The 21,673-nt window shown below is 38.4% G+C and overlaps 1 protein-coding gene across 1 annotated transcript in view; it reads right to left on the reverse strand.

Annotated features, from left to right (window-relative positions):
- The window catches only part of LOC139735435 (uncharacterized), a 66,948-nt gene extending 47,770 nt beyond the window's left edge, over nucleotides 1-19,178 (reverse strand). Inside the window, exons 1-8 of the mRNA XM_071646190.1 lie at nucleotides 19,115-19,178; nucleotides 17,755-18,018; nucleotides 16,985-17,165; nucleotides 16,203-16,309; nucleotides 15,415-15,564; nucleotides 13,880-13,960; nucleotides 13,048-13,260; nucleotides 12,303-12,435 (exon numbers count right to left, since the gene is read on the reverse strand). Coding sequence (XP_071502291.1) covers nucleotides 12,316-12,435; nucleotides 13,048-13,260; nucleotides 13,880-13,960; nucleotides 15,415-15,564; nucleotides 16,203-16,309; nucleotides 16,985-17,165; nucleotides 17,755-17,955 — 1,053 coding nt within the window. The 5' untranslated portion in view covers nucleotides 17,956-18,018; nucleotides 19,115-19,178 and the 3' untranslated portion in view covers nucleotides 12,303-12,315. The remainder of the gene's footprint in view (nucleotides 1-12,302; nucleotides 12,436-13,047; nucleotides 13,261-13,879; nucleotides 13,961-15,414; nucleotides 15,565-16,202; nucleotides 16,310-16,984; nucleotides 17,166-17,754; nucleotides 18,019-19,114) is intronic.
- Between the last annotated feature and the right edge of the window lie 2,495 nt (nucleotides 19,179-21,673).

Raw genomic sequence — 21,673 nt, forward strand, 5'->3', positions numbered from 1 at the left:
TGACATGATGTATCATTTAATTCATTTTTTTTCTCGTTTCTTTTCAACCAGGCAAAGAGTTTGGGAAAAAATACTTCCAACCAGCAGAAAGAAGCAAGCCTGCCTCATATTTCCCTAACCTTCATGGGAAGTGTAATTCAAAGCTCGATAATAGGATACAGTTGAAGAGAAGCTACTATCGTCTGTTCTTTAAGTGCACATACGCATTGTAGCTTGCACTGTACTGCTATCTTCCGCTGCTTCAACAACTTGCACACTATGATAAAGATAAAAAGTGGGCTCTCTGTTGCCACGGTGACTGCGATTAAAACTCGAAAGATAAGCTTGGCCCTGAATTTGCGAACTCCACACAACGGGTGGAAGTGATGTGGTATAGTTGACTTTATAGCCTCCAGACTTTTGGAACAGAAAAGCCCCGAGTTCAAATTCTACCCAGTGTCCATATAGGAACAGGTACTCCAACAATGTGCCATGTGTCACTCTGTTACATTTTATTCATCGCATTATATTGACAAAATAGATTCATAATTCATTGATTAATTAATTAATTGATAAGAAGAAGAATATTATCATTATTATTATTCTTATTATTCATAGTAATAGTAGTAGTAGTACTAATAGTAATAATAATAATAAAAATAATAATATCATTATTATTATTTCTATTATTATTATTATTATCATTTCTATTATTATTATTATCATTATTATTATTATTATTATTATTGTTGTTGTTGTTGCTGTTATTATTATCATTATCATTATCATTATTATTATTATTATTATTATTATTATTATTATTATTATTATTATTATTATTATTATTATTGTTGTTGTTGTTGTTGTTGTTGTTGTTGCTGTTATTGTTTTGGCATCTTTGTTCCTCTTGACCCATGCAGCAAAAAGTGTACCTGGCAATGCTGGGGTATAAATTGAAGAAGACCATCCTGAACGAACAGTGCTGGTCTTGAATAGAGTACCCTGGCCAAATAAGAAGATATACATGCATATATACACATAGTATATCCATACATCCATTTATCTATTTATCTATTCATCTATTCATTTATTAACATTTTATCTATCCATATTTATCTATCTATTCATATACCAAAAGCTAATTGAGATCTATCCTCCTATCCATCTATATCTACCTATTTATTAATCCCCATCTATCTATATATATTCTCTATCTACTTATCTGTGTAGTTCCTTTCAATCTATCAAGTTATCTATACATTCATCTATCCATTCATCTAGAGCAACACACAGTTGCACAGTTAGGTAAATACCTCATTTATTCTGACTATGTATGGAACACCAAGGACAAATCTGTCAGTGTGATAGAACTATAAACATTATGTCACAAAATCAACAGTAGAATATGAATATTCCCACTTACTTTTCATGTCTATTTGTAAAATCCATTTCTTTTTTTTACCATCAGTCACTGAAACAAGAAAGACCTTGCTCAAGCGCCAACGCTGAAATTTGATACACTGTATCTTAACAACAAATCTCACCCACTCAGTCGCGAGTCTGAACATCTTTCTTTCTTCTAACGGCCTTCTTGTCCTCAGGACAGGAAACGAAGTTGGTCCCTGAGAAAAAGTAGGACTTTAACTGGGTTGGGGGGAATACAGTATTGTGTCAATCAAGAGGCCTTCCAGATTTTAGATTATGAAGAACTAATCTGTAAACATGTCTAGAAACATCTGGTTTTTTTTTTTGTGCTAATCTCGCAGGAAAATAACCATGCACTAAGTGGCTCCAGTAGAAATTATGGATGCTGAGGTGGCAGGAATTATAGCACTATTTTCTGAAGATTGCTGCCCCAAAGAAAATAATATCTTTCTGTCATGGAATCCATAATCTTAATAGTGGCTCAAAACCGTTTATGATATATTTGTGTTTTATATGACTCCATGAATCTTAAAAGAGCTGATAAGATTGTTATGATAGTTGTACCTACATGTAGCTATTGCAGCACGGACAATCAGTATACTGCGGTGGACTTGATCATATACAGTGGTCTGTGAGGCTGACACTGATAGCAATTTCACATGTATACTGATGAAAAACCATTGATCGATTGCATATCTGCGACATCATATTCATGGTATAGCACATTAGCACATTTTTCTCCAACACCATTTTGTCATCACCATCATCAACATCATAGCAATGTTATGTTTGGTCGCATGATACTATGGAGACTAATCACTAAACAGGACTTCATTAATGACGGATATAACATTTTTTATTTGGCAAGTTTCAAATTCTAATCACATTTCTCCAAAATGCATAATTTCTCTCATCACGATTGGCCAACTGCAGTCCAGAGGTGTTTTCCAACGAGTTTTGCTCAATTCTAGGCAAGCGTGTTTAGTCTGAACTTTTGACCTCTGACTCCTGATTTAGGTGGAAAATGGTTAAATCTTGTTTACACTTTCATCATGGTGCATACACAGTGATACTTCTGAATTCTTGCATGTAAGATAGTGTATTGAGAGTTGCTACGGTATATTGAGATTTGCTGTGGTATATCGAGAGTTGCTGTGGTGTATTGAGAGTTGCTGTGGTGTATCAAGAGTTGCTACGGTGTATTGAGAGTTGCTGTGGTGTATTGAGAGTTGCTGTGGGGTATTGAGAGTTGCTGTGGTATATCAAGAGTTGCTGTGGTGTATCGAGAGTTGCTGTGGTGTATTGAGAGTTGCTGTGGGGTATTGAGAGTTGCTGTGGTATATCAAGAGTTGCTGTGGTGTATCGAGAGTTGCTGTGGTGTATTGAGAGTTGCTGTGGTGTATTGAGAGTTGCTGTGGTATATCGAGAGTTGCTGTGTATCGATAGTTGCTGTGGTGTCTTGAGAGGTCCTGTGGTGTCTTGAGAGTTGTTGTGGTGTATTGAGAGTTGTTGTGGTGTATTGATGGTTGCTGTGTTGTATTGCCAACTTTTGCAGGGAATGTTCTTTGCTCTACGAGTGGCTGGTGAGGAGACTCATTTCAACCCCTATGCACACACTGCAACGCAACACCAAATAGACATGTTTAGAAGGATGTTTCTGAACGGGATTAAACACGAGTTCTAGCATAAGTGTGAAAACCCTCACTGGTAACGTGAGGCATATTTCTCACTTTACTTTCAGATGCTCATATTCACAACATTTTCACCTTTTCTCTATTCACTTGTGATTTCAAGGGTACTGCCTGCTAGGCAAGGACTGTGTTTTTGCCATATGACAGATACACCACTCATGAACATATAATCACAATCGGCTTTATCTTGAAAATTCTGACTCCAAAAAGGGACAACATCCATGAAATCTCGTGCCTGGTACACAAAATGTAGCACTATGCATCACAGGGTTCCTGCATGCACCTTGTCCAAACCATTACATGTGCATATAAATGGTAGTACGGCTAGTCATACATAGTGTACTGTACATGCTTGCATCTAGTGGATGCTTCAAGTTACTGTCATCGATACAGGAGAGCCGAAAAATATCAGCCATATAAACTCTGAACGTAGGCATATCGCTAAAATGCAGAAACTGACAAAAGTTGCACACGGAATTCACAATCCATAGATTAGGTAAATGCCATTAATATTTTCTTGGCTTTCTCATCGCAGGCATCATAGGCATGCTATCAATATTTCATTGGCATGTGTTTTCAAAGCAAAAACTGATGAGCACAAGTCTTCATGAGCCCTGGCGGTCCCCTTTAAAATACATATAGATGAATGCACAAAAGATTGTCACACTGCATCATATCTCGATCCCTCTGAAATACCCAAGTGTGAGATGATTTCACCGTACTGGGACATCCCACGATAGCGTATATCGCTCACCGGGTGCGACTTTTGGCACGTCCGCCCACTCAGCAGCTGGCGATTTCTGGCCAAAATGGGAGTATGATATTTTTGGGATGTTTTTTGGTGTGTCCTATGAACAAACACACAGACACACACATACCTACACTCCCTCTCCCATCCCCAGCCCTCCACACACAAATAAAAAAAAAGAAATGCGAAGAATATTGTCAGCTGAGTACCAGAAGGGCTTTAGTGCAATTTTGGGGAGTATTGAGTTACTGCTATCATGTTGTAGAGATCGATCTCCTCTACATTATGGTGTCAATTCAAAATTATTTTCATCTTGATGCCCATAAGCACAGCAGTCTTAAGGAAGCAGTGTACAGTGGGTGAAGGGTTACCTCCAACTTTGGCTAGTATTTGGGCGATCAACATTTATCCCATCAAGTCCGGGAGGAATTTTGCTGCAAAAAAAAAAAAATCTTGTCTTGTCATCATTAATTTGGTAAATTTGAATTCCATTGCATATCTCATATCTTCGAGAAAGATCACAAAATTTGCTTAGATTTATAAACAAAACAAAAAATTGCAGAAAACTAGAAAGAAATTTACAAAATGTGTGGACGTCAGATAGAAACAGACAAGAGGGAAAAATGTTAGTGTCAGTTTTAATAATCATTTACAGATTGAAAAGATTTTGAATAAATGTTGTAACTGAAGTGACTATCAATGAAAAACACTGGTATGAAATTAAAGCTACCACCATGAAAAAAACAACAGCTAAGAATAAGTAGCTAAAATTGTAATAAAAAGAAATGGCACCATGCCACTGGAATGTGGTTCCTGGGAGTTGATGTATTATGGCAAACAGGAAGTACTAGGAAATGAATGTCTGCCTTCTGGTTAGTAGTCCCATTAATAGGCTTTCACGGTGTAGCTTCCACTAAACTTACTATTCTTATCTCTGACATTTGACGTGAAGCCATAAAAATTTAAAAATAGCACAAAACAGGGAAATCTGGACAATTTGATTATCCTCCTGGATCAATTAATTTGTTCTTTTAGGCAATTCAATGGGAGCAGAATGGAAAACAAGGGATGTTGATAGGTTATCAATGTGGGTAGGGCTTCCATTTTGACATTTTATGAAAATTATGACATGTATAAAGTCACAAATGAAGGTACATTAATTCCTTTTGTGGGATTAGAAAAGCCTCCTCCCCCCCCCCCCCCTCCTTCCCTTCCTCTCCCTATTACACCTGGGAAAGGTAAAGAGTAGGGGGGGGGGGAAGGAGGAAAAGGGAGAGAGGGAGTGGACAGAAGGAAAGATGATGAAAATCCATCGATTACTGACTGGTGATTTAAAGAGAAATGAAATCCAAATATACATGTGAAATGTGTGAATGCAGCAAAATCAGTAGAATACATCAGCAAAGTTTCAGGAAAAGCGGACAATCCATTCAAAAGTTAAGAATTTTTAAAGTTTCAGTGCAGCCATATCTGGATAAGAAGACTACTACAGTTCATGAGGCCATGTATGGAAAATGATATCGATAAAATATAAAAAGAATTCTGAGAAATTTCATCTTTTATAAAAAGTACACATCCAAGCAAAATTCAAATCATAATAATAATAATATTACCCTTAACACATATCAGTAACAAGTCGAGAGAATGTGTGCTTTTCATTTAAAAAAAAGAATTATTTTAATTCTCTTATGTCTTCTTCATGCTATTGCACACACATACAGTTCACATCATGAACTGTAGTAGTCTTCTCATCCAGCAATGGCTGCACCAAAAAAATTCACAACATTTGAATTTGATTTTCCTTACACTTCACTGGTGCATTATCAGTGCTAATAATGCTGCAATCACTCAATCCACACATATTTTTTGGTTTCATTCAATTTTAAAGGCCATCTTGAATGTGGTGCCTAAGTGCACTTTAACTTGGAGTTTGTTGGGTGAAAATCATTAGCCCTCCAACAACCATCATCCTAGGAGTCCTACTGATAGTGCATGGGAAGATACTGCTGGTGGGACTCAAGGAGTTAAATGGATGCACAGAGACATCGCTGGTTCAAGTCTTCGTTCGCTGCTGGTTCGCGGGACCAGGAGAAAATTCTTGCAGCCCGTCTTCATTTACACCTCTGTTATGCCTACCAACCCTGCGCTGGTCTTGTCATGGATGCAATTCGTGACTAATACCTTTCCAATGTTAAGCTACCGACCTAGGTTCCCCCCTGAACATCATGCCATGGCTTGTATCACGACGGAACTCGCCTCTCGGGTCGGGGTGCGTACCACAGGGAAATACCTGTCTGGGCACAGGAGGATGTCTGCTCGGCTAAAGCGGGAGCAGGGGGCAATGAACTACGGGCGTAAATCACGCTGGTAGACGATAACCGCCCCCTTACTTCTTGTTTATTGGCAATGACATGTGAACTGGTGAAATACTCTGAGTCTAGACAATTTTAGATTAATTTGAATTCTCTCCAGGCTACAGGCCAGACCCAGAAAAGGAAAAATGTGGAGGGGGTGGGGAAAGGGGGTGGGGGGAAGGCATTGAGAGAAGGTGAAAGCAGAGTCAAGCCAAGTACTGTATATATTATTATGTATCCATTGCTCTATGAACAATAGCGTCAGGAGTGCTGTATCTACCCAAAAGGAGATCTGTTCAAGCTAAGAGGACCATGTAGCATTCCGGAACTGCCACGCATAAATTTGGGAGGATCTTCCGGGCAGCAACAGGCAGACGTACTGACTCTCACTTACATCAAGCTCATTTTGAGCAAAAACGTTGCCAAGTTCGGTTTATGGCCTCCCAAGTAATACAACTATGAAAAGGAGGCAGTTAATTCCTTTCTTAATGTTTCTAGCATTAAAAATATACGCATCTAGAGTTTAATTACGCAAAAACCAGTATATCAATTTTTAGCAACTTTTCAGCAATATTTGAGAATGAAGTTGCAAGCTGAAAGACGAATAGAATGACTGAAATATATGGGATAACTTCAATGATATATATCTTAAAAGATACTTATTGTTATGTAATGACTGCAATATCACTGAAAAGATTTAATGCGTCTCTGTCTGATGAAGACCTTACTTAAAAACCTTCGAAAATGATATTCATCTGTTTTTTGCATTCAATATACTCCATAAATTTGGTCTACGATGACCAAAATTGATCCAAACACAAACTCAATTCAACATTGTTGTCACTATAATGCAGAGTGTAAAATTCAGATAGTCTGCAACCTAATGGAATCACATTTTTTTACTATTTTTGTAAATATTAATGACTATAAAAGAGCAATTTAAGCAAAAGAAACATTGTTTAAGGCAATATGACAATAAAAGAGCAATTTAAGCAAAAGAAACATTGTTTAAGGCAAATTGTTATCTTTATCTTTGGGATGCAGCTAATATGAATAACTTAAAGAAAAGAGAGGGATTGAGAAAATGAGTAAGAAGTAAAGAGACTTCGAGAGTTTCCAAGTAATTTCCTCCACTCATCTGTCCCTCTAACAATCGCAGACAATGGCCGTGTGACATAATGATCTGGTGATCCCAAAAGCTGCACAACACAATTCATCACTGCCGCACCAGACTTCGTCTGGCCGGGATTCTTGGGATACGCACTGTCAAACACAGTACACACACTGTAAGACATGAACTTGTGTGTATCCCCTCATAAGCCCTAACCCTTCTCTCCCCCTCCCAATCCATAAGTTAACTCGTCATCCCCCCTTTCACCTCTCGCTAAATTTGGAATCATCCCAGGCGATTCGGGGAGTGCCGATGGGGACCTATACTTCATCAATCTCCTGCTTCCTTGAGTGTTTACACTGTCTCTGGGATACAACAATCCTTATCCTCTCTTACCACCCTCTGTCTCCCCCTCCCCCTCCCCCTCCCCCTCCCAGCTTCCCTATCCTCCACCCCCCCCCCCCCCCCATCCCCCATCTCACGTACTAACCTCCTGCCAAGTGACATCTACACATCTTGCTGTCCCTGGGATACAGATGATCCTTATCCTCCTATACTGCCCTCTATAACCATCTACCCCCCTCCCACAACTCCTATAGCTTCCCTATCTTTCTCCTCCCTCGCCACCCACCCCCCCCCCCCCCCTCCAATCTCATGTGCCAATCTTCTGCCAAGTGATGTCAACACACCTGGGAACTATGTTGGTACATTACCAAGCTACCTCTAAAGGTAGTGACCCTATTTCATAACACCAACAACCCCCTCCCCCTCCCCCCTCCATCTCCTATTACCGTTAAACTTTGCCTGACTGGAGGCACTGAAATGGCAAATGTTAAAGCTCCACTCAAACTACCAACCAGTACACACATTTTGGCAGTGACAACTTCAGCATTTTTCACAGATGCTTTCAATTTTCTCCAAGCACTTCAAACAGAATGAAATCTTCATAGAAAAATGTCTGAATTCAAAGCAATCAAAACAGAAACACGCAAACAGATAATTACTGTCTAGAGCAATCAAGTAAGTTAGACAAAGAGAAACATAGCAAAAATTCACATGCTTGTCAGTCACTCACAATATGCTTTTTAAAGTTAGCTTTTTTTAAAAAAAGCAAAATTGTGAAATTTTGATTGATGACCATGAAGTTTCTATTTCCATCACAGCCTTGAACGGAGAATACTGTTACACCAGGTGAGTCAAACATGAAGTAACTGCAATGTCTCTCATACACTGTTACAGCCCTAGAACAGGAGTAATGGACTTAACTGATAGGCCCTGTAAGAGGTACAGTGTATGCCTTCAATTGCTGCTTAGCACACCTACACTAGTATGAGACAAAATCATTTTCCTTATGTTCTTAGCCTTTTTCTAAGGTTATCTTGATCCCTCAATGATCTGATCTCATATGCAAGTTGCATACAATATATTGCTTGATGCATACTAGAGTGCATCATATGGCCTGCATGGTTCATGACAAGAGTGAACATTGACTGGGATTTTTGATGGGTAGTTGACATTCTTTGATTCCATTATGAACACGACTTAGAGGCAGACAGGTCTCAAGACCAAAAGTGGGTTTGGAATAAAGACTAGCACTGGATCCCTCACATCAATGAGTGATGCTGGATTGAGCTTAATTCATCTCTTGCTTCAGGTTGAGTTGTTTTTTTCAGACATGCATAACATACCATGTTTGATGAGCATTGGGGGTTGGATGACAGCAAATAGCAAAACAAAAGAACCATGTGACTGCTTGGCTCAAATAGCAAACTGCAAACAATTAGGCAGCCCCTTTAAATGCAGGCTTCATGGTGCGTCATCAATTACACCATGCGATATCCTTACAGCTCCTCAGATGTATGATGTGGGTATGATCTTATAATGCGATACACACATCCCCAAAGGTTTGATTTGCAGAATATGTATCTTATGCAATCAACATTACAAGATCATATTCACTATTATGCATCTTCATCTGTTTTAGAAACTACCTGAAAACAACTGGTGAACAAAGTCCAGCTCAGATCAATAGCTCACCCTATGCTAATTTGTCCCAATAAAGGAACGGTGAGCATCAGCAAAAAGAAATATTAACAATTTTCCATAAGATTCCTTCTTTACATGGTGATAAGTTACTGAGCTTTCTTTCTCTATATATTCTTTCTTTTCTCTCAAACACTTTGGAGAGTCTTACAAATACAGCTTCCAGTCATGTTAGAATCACAGCCACTTCTCTCTCTCTCTAAAAAAAAAATAAATGATAATAATATTTGATTAAAAGAAACATTTTGAGCATACTATAAACCTCCATTAACCCTCTGAGCACTACTGTCTCAGAATGGCAGTGCCATTAGGAATAAGAGCACTGTCTTTGGCTACAGTAAGGTTAATGGGAAATCCTATTGAAAGAACTACATTAGGTTTCAAGGTAATTCTTCTCCGGCCACACTATCTCCCACGTGTGTGCAGCTCAGCCTAGCACAGCGGCAAAATAAACCAGCAACAGAGGGCGCCATTGCACTACCACGACAGTGTGACATTATTGAGAGTCTCGTAGCCACAGCACTCTTCCATTGGGCATGGTCAGTAGCCTTTGAGGGAACAACTGCTTTAAGGTACATTGTAATCCATCATATACTTGGCAAAGAGATTTCATGATTAAAAAGAAATTAATTATGTCCCAAGCAGTACCATGACAAAATTATAGAACATGTGTTCCAAGCTGACTTTTTGTTCAATATTGTCGAGGCACTTTGATTGACTCTATATTACAAATATTTACAGAGTGAGTTCATGCAAATACTTGTGTACTGTCTACCCCCTTAAACTAACACATGCTAAAGCTACTGTTCCAAATATGACATGTGGTGATTCTCAAAGCTTCAATAATATATACTGATGAAAAAATGATTTCGGAGAAATGGGCTGAGTTTTGTATTGTGAGTATGATTGCAATATTTCTAATATTTTCAACATTGCGTGGATAAGCTGATCTACTGCATGACACTGAAAACTCACCAAAACTAACGAATATTTTAAAAGACAGACATGAATAGGAGTAGGTAGTACTTGCAAGTTACATAAAATATCTACAGTTACATGTACAATGTACATCAACAGATCATTTTTTCCTTCATTTCAGAAATCGTATTGTTTTAAATTGAACTTTAAACAATTTCTTCATCTAGACTTCACTTATACACACATTCTTTTAAAACATTCTTAATTTAATTAAGAAAAAACAAAAAACAAATAGATTTTAAGAAAATTGACTGATGATTTCTCAATCTAAGCAAATCAACATCTCTAATCCTGCCTCTGAGGGATTTTTATATCACACAGTCAAATGAACCACAGATGTGTAGGAACCAGAAAAAATGGCATGGAGTCATCAATAGAGGGCACTAGACTACTTCACAAATTATGACACTTTGAGAGGAAAATCAATTTCTTCTTTCTTGAGACAAGAATTAATCATTTACACACAACACTCTGCCGCAAACCCGTCTGGTCAAAAAAGAAATATTCATTGTCGTCAGAGTGACTCATAAAATGGAACATACATTCTCCAAGGATTGTGCTTGGCTGTAAAAAACAATTTGAAGGCTTCTGTTCCAAGCTCCCCTTATAAATGCCCTTTATGAAATGCAGGCCTCAGTGCTTAAAGCATGTAAACATAAAGTCACTGAAGTGATGGGTGGTTTCGCGGTACACTATGTGTTCTTCCTAGAATGTGAGTGTGGTCCTGAGAACTAGAGGATCTACTCATTCTCAACCACAGGACCACAGTCACATTCAAGAAAGAATTGAAACATGGTGTTCCATGAAACCACCGACCGCTAAATGTTCTACCACCATAAGCCCACTTGCAGAAAAAAAAGACAAAAGGCAAAGCAACAAAGACAAGGGCATTTGTGAACGGTTGAAGAAATTCTAATATACCCGGTAATCTGTTTTAGTTTCATGTTGTTGATCTATCTGAATTTCATTCCAGACCTACTGAGTAATTTAGTCACTTTGATCTGTGCAGCTGCTTGATTGGACCATCGGCCATCAGCACAAAAGCATAAGCATCTCTAGATGGTGCTCTGCTGATTGGTTGCGATTTGGGCTACCAAGTACTGATAAGTCAAAGAAGTTACAAAAGTTAACCTGTTCCACACTGAATTATGAAATCCCCATAGACTTAATACAAAAGCTACCAGGTTCTCGTAGGGATCGTGTTAATTAAGAAACTTGGACAGATCTCGTAGGGCCTTTCACTTGGTTTTGGCTATTGCAGGTGGCTTGACTACCATACAAATAGTGAATGGTCACAAGCATAATGGTATAAGATTTCCCACAAGGTGAAAGATGAGGTGCTCCATTCAACAAGGCAAAGTATGAGGCGAAGCACAAGTAAAGATCATACACTGTTTGTTTCATACAACATCTTCAACATCAACAGATGTGGTCCACACCAATTCTTGAATATATTTGAACTCACAACCTCTTGTTAAGGAGCCGAGAGCGCTATCCGAGACAGCACTACCTCCCACCAGGAAAGTATAAAGATAAAGATAACATTATCAATCATAATCATTACTTATATTGCACCAAATCCACTCTGTAGAGTGCTCAAAGCACATCAAATCAACTCTGTAGAGTGCTCAAGGCACATACATACTATCATTACTCTGGTCACTGGATAGGCCAACATTATTTCCAACCAGTACTGACAGCGCTCACTCTCCACTCCCTGGGGAGCATTCCAGTCAGTCACCATCTTTAGAATAGGCGTGCACATGCTGATCAACCAACATTCTCATCCTAACGGGTATCCATTTATACTCCTGAGTAGGGAGCAGCAATGTGGACAACCTTACTGAAGGGCAAACGTGTCGGGCTGCGTTGGGCTCAAACCCACAAGACCAAACCAGCTTGTACCAGTTTGTATCATTTTGATCACAGCCACTTTTTAATACAATGATATATGCGAGATGACATCTTCTTACCTGAGATTGCCAGCTACCTCAGGGATGCCAGCCGGAGGATGTCCGAGGCTCCGCCCACGGCAAAGAGCTTTCCTCCGTCGGTACTGTCCAGGGCTTGTATTGGCTTCCCACCGAGGTCTACGGTACCCAGAATCTGAAAAATGGAAAAGCCACAAGGTATGATGATGGGGACAAATCCTATTAAAGGCAGCTACTGTAAAAGTGGATATTTTTGCTCTACTAATTTTTCGTGCTCAGCCGCGTAAGGAGAGTTTTGCAGGTTTTTAATTCCTTGGAATCAAGACATCAACTACTGGAACATATGGCAAGCAAAAATATTTGCATGCTTTCATTTTTGCACTAGTTACAGGTTGCACAAAATGCGCAAAAATCTCAACACCGCGAAAATTTCCACTTTTACAGTATTTAAAAGATATGATAGACAAACAGATATAAATAAACACATAGATAGATGAGAAAACAGAACAAAAATGAATAAGAATAGATGGATGGATGTATGTATGTTTGTATACAGTACCAAAGTGATGATGTCAATTTTTTTTTTTTTTTTTTGTACAAGTGTAGTGGTTGGTTCTAAACAAAAGAGCCTTGCACAAGGCTTCGGGCATCGTGCTAGAAATGGGTACAATTGTTAGCGACAGTTGTGTTCACAGATATATGGGCTATGTGACATTGTTTAGAACCAGTTTCCATGACGATGAATGGCTATGATGTCACACTTTGGTAACTCTTGTTGATTGGGTACCTCAAAAGAGGCTGAATTGATGGCCTGTACGTCCGAGGTGCCACTCCCACCGGCCAGCACTACATTGTTGTCGCAGAACTGGGCGCAGTAGAGGAAGTCACCGGCCTTCTTGTCTGCATCCAAGTCCAGCGTCCGGTCAAGCTGACCACTGGAGAAATCCCAGATCTGGAGGGCATCGTGCTGGACCCATGAAGCGGTCAGTATCTTTCCATCCTGCAGAAGAGTGCATGAAATCAAATCATATCACAACATATACAGAACTTATTCATGAGCACATTCCAGACATATTCTCAATGTTGGCTGTAAAATACAAACAAATAAACAAAAAATTATGACAAGATAATGTACTGATGGCAAAAAGTTGATTGCAAAATATCAACTATGTCTTTCTTTTTTTTTCTTCTTAGGAGCAGCAGGCATAAAAAACTTACACTTTATTAACATTGGTAACTCGAACTAGACCATTTACATCTTGGTGGGGGCAATTGTATGAACTTTCTTTATTTGAAGTCATCTGTTGCTACTCAATACTAACATTTCCATCAATCACCTCTTCTGTTTCTGTACAGATTCAAAAAAAGAGAGAAAGAAGCAAACAATGTCAGTCATGATATTCCTGCTGCTTTGCAGAAACTAACTGTCAGAGTCACACGACGAGAGAATCAGAAATAAATGAACTCTAAAACATTTTCAGTCTTGCAAGTCTTGAAATGATGCATTATATGTTGGTGCTGATTACAAACAATGTCATGGAAGCAACCTTTGAACAAAAATGTTGCCCAAGTGTAAACTAGTAGTGTGGGAATATGCTTGACAGCTCTAACTGTCTCACCTTAACGTCCAGACCACTCCCACAGATGTGGGGCCCAGAGATGGTGCGTTGAACTCCCTGCTCCGTTCTTGTATCCCACACCTGGATGAGACAAACGGGGTGATTCATCCCAGATAATTTCACTGCATGTATTCTACATTATATAGATGATGACTGGCGGGGGAGGGAACATACCGAATGTTCCATCCGAAGGGTTTGAAATGCTATTGAGGGAGGTTATAAGTCCCGAGACGAAGTCGAGGGACTTATAGCCTCCCGAAATAGCATTTCAAACCCTGAGGATGGAACGTTTGGTACATGTTCCCAACAACAAAAGTCATCATCTGTTATATTATATGGGTTAGTCAAATACGTCAACGTCAACCACCAAAGATCGTAGAGATTCACTGTACATAGCATAGCCCGACCAGACGCTGTTAATACGCAGTGTGCTACACACAGCGTATATAATCATAGCGTGTATAGTTACAGTGTACGATCTTTGCAACCACCAGCATGCATGCAGCACAACGCACTCGATCGCTCGCTTGCGCAGAGCCAAGTTAATTTACTGTGCGCGCGCGAATGGCCGGTCCTAGGCCTTCTGTCATTTGTTACATGAAAATGTTCTCCCATGGGAGAACATTACCAAGAATGTTCGCCCATGGGCGAACATAACGAATGTACCTCCATCACGTGACTCTGTTTAGCCAATCACTAACCGGTATTTGACTAACCCATTTAATATTGCTGAATATTCATCTGTGATTTGACGGATACGTATTTACGTGGAGCTTAATCAATGGGATTGAACACTACTCAGAGGCAAACACGGATTCAGTTGGAAAAGATGTTCACTTAGCAAATCAATGAAAATATGGCAAGACAGGCCATTCATATTGAAAATATTGTGGCAAACAATGTATTAATGATTGCAGATGATTTCACTGTTTTCTAAGCTGGTGAAGAATCATCTACAGTTTGTTGGAAATACGTTAACCCGTTGAGGATGAGTCCCGAGTATACTCGGGCAAACGTCTGTGGGAAATACATGTTGTAGCAAAATCAAACCGTCCTCAACGGGTTAAGACAGATCTTAAAGGGGAATTTGCCATGAAGCAAATATGGTTCTAGTAGGAAACTGTGTTGAATAAAGAAAAAATCAAGGCATATCTGAACAAGACTGGCCTGATGCTGTGAATGTCACGACTAGTTGAATGTAACTGAATGAAACAAGATAATTTATGAAATTATCAAATTCTGTAACTTTGTTACAGATGGACCTGTGCTACACCAAAAACATCATACTGTAAAAGTGGAAATTTTCGCGGTGTGGAAATTTTCGCGCACTGCACGCAACCAGAAGCTAGCGTGGAAATAAAAGCATGCGAATATTTTTGTGTGCCATACGTTCCAGCAGTTATTGTCTCGATTCCGCGGAATTAAAAACACGCGAAACTTGTCTTACCCGTCCGAGCACAAAAAATTATATCCACTTTTAGAATATATTGTGAGCTCCATAAAAACAAAATAAAACAAGATCAATTTAAAATCACCTTCAGGCAGTTATCCCATCCACCTGTGACAAAGATGTGATCATCGTCAGGATGAAACTTAAGGGCAAAGATGCGCTGGCCGTGTCCAAACTCCATCACTTCTTCCTTAGCGGGCAGAAGTGAATTGGAGCTCTGGAAGACTCGCAACAGCTGTTGGAATGCAAAAGCATGCGTAACTCTCATGATCTTCTGTGCTATGATCCTCTGTAATACCTGTCTGACATCATGTCAGACAAAACACATTCCAGGCATACTTTGTAAAATCATCCCTGCATCTTTTAAATCTGTAAACTTAAAACAAAGTACTGATTTCTATAATTTCATCCACAGAACTGCCCCTGTTCTTTCCATTTCGTTTGAAGTAGTGACAACTTCTTGAAAAAAACAGAGTATTAATCAAGTTTTGAAGGGCAAAAAGAGCTCATTCTAGGTGCTCAAATTCAAACAAAGACACACACACATACACACATACGGCATATCTTGCATTAGGACTCTAAGGTTTATTGCAATATCACTACAAACTAATAAAATGACGACATTCCATACACAAAACATAGAGAGAATATATAGTACAGTGTACATTAGGGGCCTGTTTTAAACAGATGCTTGTAATTGTCATATTTGTAGTTTATGACAAATACCATGGCAACAACTCCATGTGCTCATAATTACTCAGTTGTTGCCTGGCGACTACCAGTGCAATGTTCTGCAATTGCTCTTAGCAGTATTTGTTGTAAAATGCTTCACAAAGTGGTCCAGGCATTCACTGAAGCAGGAGAAGAACCGACCTTATTTGAGTTGGCATGGTAAAGCCGAACACACTGATCTTTCCCAGCTGTAGCGTAGGTTCCACCCAGGAGACTAAAATCAAGAGCGTTGATCTCATTGCCTCTCTCTGTTAAGAAAACGAAAATGGGGATTTTACGAAAATATATTGTCATTTTTATGAAATTGAATTTGTACATGGCAAAGGACATAATGTTCCAAATCTAAGACCACCAGTACCCTGCTTCCCTCTCTCTTTGAAAATGAAATGCAAAAACAATTCTCAAACTAGAAAAGCACTTGGAGAGCACAGACTTCTGCCGATCAGCTAATTTCCACCTACATTATGATTTCGTTAAAAAAAAAAAAAAAATAGATAAATAAAAATCAAATTCTGGATCCAGGCGGTGATATGGATCACCAATCAAAATCCAATCATCTGTTTTGTGACAATATCAACTTTTCTTTAAAGTTTTGTCAAAATCGGGTATGTTCAAAATTTTGGGAATTATTTTGCAAACAGACGAACAATTAACTGCTGCTGTGAAAAAAAAAAACATAATCTCCTTTGTGGAGGTAATCAACTTATATTTCCTGACTGTATGATTATAAGGTCTTTCAATTGCCCTCCGCAATATGAGCATCTAATTTTCTCCCGGTAATATTTCAGCAATATTATATCTGTCTCACGCAATAGAACCGAAAGGTACGTAAAAAAAAAAAAAAAACAATCTCCACTTCAAGATACTCTAAGAAGTTTTAGAAATGAGGGCTCATCAGCTGAGGGCACTGTGCAACGTCTCACCAATGACTGTTTCAACGCGGGTGGCCGTCGTCACATTCCAGAGTGTGATAATCCCATCTGAGCCTGCTGACACTATCACATCTCGCAGGCCAGGGTGGAAGCTCAGACACATGACGGGAAGGCCCGCCTTGTCGCCACGATGCAGCGCTCGGGACAGCGCACCAGTTCTGCTATTAAAAAGCTAAATGTAAGAACACAGATAAGCAGAGACTGATTAAAGATGTCATTTCATTCTCAGATGGCTTAGGCTCTATCTTAATGCCATTGAAATTTCTAACTACCATCACTCTGAAATCCTGATCCTTAGCATTGGCGGTGTGAAAAAAATAATAATCTCTTTATCCCTGAGGGTTATTATTGTTTTATCTGCAAATCTGACAATCACAGAAATGATTCCTTGTCTAATTCTTTCTTTGTCGTAGCTTTCCCATATTTTAAGGACATCACACTGATTTAACAAGGCTGAAAACTGATATCTTACAATAAGTCCCTTGGATACTAATCTAAAGCTCTATTTTACAAGCTGTGTGACATACATCTAGACACTAGCAAACATGTTCTTTCTGAGGTTTGAATTTTCTTCAATTTGTCTCCCTCTAACACATGAACTTTGTTAGAGGGAGAAAAATTGCAGAAAAGTCAAACCTCAATCTTCACCCCTCTACTTAACATTCTCTTTCATTTATGTTCTTTCTGCTCATCAGATACATTACAAAGAAATCACGACATGGCAATGACAAAGAAAAGATTGTGAATCAAATTGCCCTCACCTGTATGCCTCCGTTTCCCGTACCCACGGCGAGAACCTCGCCGTCGTGGGAAAACTGCAGGCTGTACGTTCCCATGGAAGCCTCCCCCAGTTCAATGGTGACCAGCTCCTTGACCTTGGTGAAAGTGCCCGTGTTTTTCCTCTGCTCTGTGTCGATAGCCCTCCCTGCACGGATGGCCGCCTCAAGCCGCCGTCTTGCCATCTTTATTTTCTTTTATTTTTATTTGGGGGTGGTGATGGAGGTTGGTGGGAGGTTCACTCTTTCCTGGACAGGGACATTGAGGTAAAAAGTCATACGATAGTTTGACATTGGAGAGCCGATATCATGAGTAGGATACATCTTTACGAAATGCTAAAAAATTACAGATAGAAACTGTTCTACATTAAATAATCTCAAAAGGTCTATATGAAAATCTGTGCCATCTATCAAGTAAATATACGAAAATACATAAAAGAAAACTGATTTCATATAATGTTGGTATTGTTGTTTTAGTTTTGATGGGGCCTAGCTGCTAGTGGGCAATTTGCTCCAAAAAAAAAAAAAAGAAAAGAAAAGTGGATTACTCTAAGTAATTGTCTTAAATAAACTATAGATCTATTTAGACCTTATAGATCTAAACATATTTTATTTAGAATAGGTATATTGTTGCTTAAATTCATTGGCTAAAAACAAAGAGGCTGGGGAAAATGAATTGGATAGATTAATGATCTATGTGCCACTCTGTAAATTCATAGGTAGGCTGCCTACTAATACTAAGCACAAGGTAGGGATGAGTCAATGCACCAAACTGCACAATTTGTAATCCCAAAATAAAAAGCTCCCTACCATGGGGGGGGGGGGGGGATGTTTCACGAAGTTGAACTTAATTTAAGATTGACTAAAAATTATGGCATGCCACTGGTTTCTCTGCTCAATTTCATTCAATAGCCTCATCACCACACACTCCAAATTATCAATATCATCTACCGGTACATTTATAAACTTACATATTGTATCTTGTAGCAATGGCTACTTGGAAAAGTCTCCAAAATCTTCATTTTTACTAGAAAGTTGAGCAACATTGAAGACACACACAGCATACCATAACTTTTAGTCAATCTTAAATTTTAAGTAAAATTAGGCCTACGACTTTAATTCGTAGTGAAACACCATCCTGGTGCCAACACAAATTTGAGCACATGGGACAACGACAAGAAAGAATCGCCGAATACACTCCTGTCATCCTCTGCGCTCTTGAAGTAAGATTACCATTTATATACTTAGAGTATTTCATTGCACAGATGTTACCAGATCAATTGAATATATATATTTTTTATACAGAACGATACACATACATAGCTCAAAGAACACATAAACATACTTAGATATGTCAGGCAGGACTTCTATCCCTGCAGACTACACATCAAAGCGTACGTAGCAACGAGTGAAATCGGTGACTACATGTACTTACGGTACTGTACTTGACACGGTAGAACTCCAATGCTTTGACACCAACCTACCTGCTGGTGGTACAGCTGTGTGTACAGGTGCGGTGCTGTACCAGGACCTCGCTACGGGAAATACGCGCGGCCAAGTGCATCCTGGCTGAATGTGTTCGGGTCTCTTTCCAGTCATTGAAGTATGTTTGTAGACGATATTTGATATATTAGGCCTACTAAATCATATCCTTACATAACGATAAGAGTCTTATCTATACACACAAACATACACTTAAAGTTGATTTATATGTCATATAAATCATAACATGAAATAGGGTCATTCCAAATTGTATATATAGACTAGAAAACAAAAAAGAAGAAGACTAAAACAAAGAGTGATATGATTTTAAGTTTCATCAGCATTGGAGATAAGTAGTGATAAAGTTCTGGTACTTGAAATTTTCACACGTCTTCATTGAACACTGACTTTTGGTCGCAACCACATGTGCAAATTAGATAAGGTGATCCTGTCGTCACCTCATAACTCTCCCGCTATACATAAAACAAGCAATCGTGGCTTTCCTATAACATTTATAGGGCCTATCCTATATGTCAATGACATTTCTGTCATATCATGCTGCGTGCTTATGATTTTTATTCGTCAAAACTATTCGGACACAAAGCAAACTTGTATACAAAATTGTTCCACAATTTTTTTTTAAATAAAAAAGTATACATTCCCTCAACTTGTAACTGACATAGATAAGGGTAATATTACTCACCTTGCGCCTTCTGGAAATCATGTGCTCTTTTATTATGAGAGAAAAGTGAAAACATGTTGAATTTTCTTTATATTTTCTTTATATCACTCTACACATATGACATCACAAGCTGTAGTATTCTTCATATCCAGCGATCACCGAACTGAAACTTCAAAAATTCATAACTTTTGAAGGGATTGTCAGATTTTCCTCAAACTTTCATTAATGTGTTTTACTAATATTGGTGCATTCTCTCAATACATTGATGTTTATGAGGTGAACTTGTCCTTTAAGGAAGCGCAAGATCAGACCGTGTAAACGAAAGAAGGAGAGGAAAATAATAACAAACAAACAACTGGAATGCCCATCTCATAAAACCGGGAATCTGCCCATCTATCATATCATATACCCCAAGAAGTTATACTGATATACTGGAATATGTACCAGTCTGATCCCTCCACTCAACATCTTCCAAGACTGTATCAAATCACTCTTTGGATATATACACGGCTCTTATCATCATCTCCAGATCAACCCGATTAATAATAATCTTTACTGTACAGTATATATATATATATATATATATATATATATATATATATGTGTGTGTGTGTGTGTGTGTGTGTGTGTATATATATATATATATACACACATATATATATATATATATGATACATATAGGAAGACGACGAAAATTTAAAAGACAGGATATGAACAAAGAAAATGTATATACATATAAATACACCACACACACACACACACACATATATGATATATATAGGAAGATGACAAAAACTTAAAAGACAGGATATGAACAAAGGAATTTTATATATATATATATATATATATATATATATATATATATAAACACACGACACACACACACATGTATGTATATATATATATATAAAGAGAGAGAGAGAGCGAGAGAGAGCGAGAGAGAGAGGGAGGGATGGAACGTGTGTGTTTTATCTTTATTCAATCCATACAAAGCGTCCCAATGAATGACAGTATTTCTATTCTTCTTCTTTTTTTTTGTCTTAAGATCCCACTTGAGAGTATAGGCAACCATACAGAGGGTCGGTCATTGTCAGTGTTCCGTGTATTGTTCAAGAGGGTAATTGCTATAGAGGTATACACCTGCATTTAGAAAGGAGAATTGGAAAATATGTTAGCATTGATTGGTACTGATACTTCTGGCATTTTTATATCTTATTATCGTTGCTATACCTCTAAAATATCAACCTTGCTAATATTCTTTAACCATGCAGCAACGGATTGATTCCCTATTTCATTTCACTTCACTTCATTGCACTTCACCTTACTTCATTTCATTCCATTCCACTTCCTTTCATTTTTCCATTTCAAGCAAAATTATCAGAAACACCACATTATTATCTGAATACTAAACATTTCAAATATTTGCATCTGGGCATGAATTCTTATGTGATAATCTGGTAGATAAAAAAAGATTCATATGGAATCAATATTATTTACGTTGTATCAAAATAGGTAACTAGGCCGTAGGCTGTTGAAAATGGAGGGAACTCCAAAAAGTTTAGCTTATATAATATGGCAGTCTCCCTCAGAAACAAAAAAAATATCGAAGCAACTCTTGCTGCTCATAAAAAGAAAAGAGTGGGAACAAAATGAGAAGGTGCACTCTAGGCATGTGCCACAATCGGAAAAGAGCAGAAGTTAATGGGGAGGAGGAAGATGACGAAAATTTAAAAGACAGGA

This window comes from Diadema antillarum, unplaced genomic scaffold, assembly GCF_040938485.1.
Source record: "Diadema antillarum isolate AM-2024a unplaced genomic scaffold, OU_Dant_1.0 seq00000578_RagTag, whole genome shotgun sequence".
NCBI classification, from domain to species: domain Eukaryota; kingdom Metazoa; phylum Echinodermata; class Echinoidea; order Diadematoida; family Diadematidae; genus Diadema; species Diadema antillarum.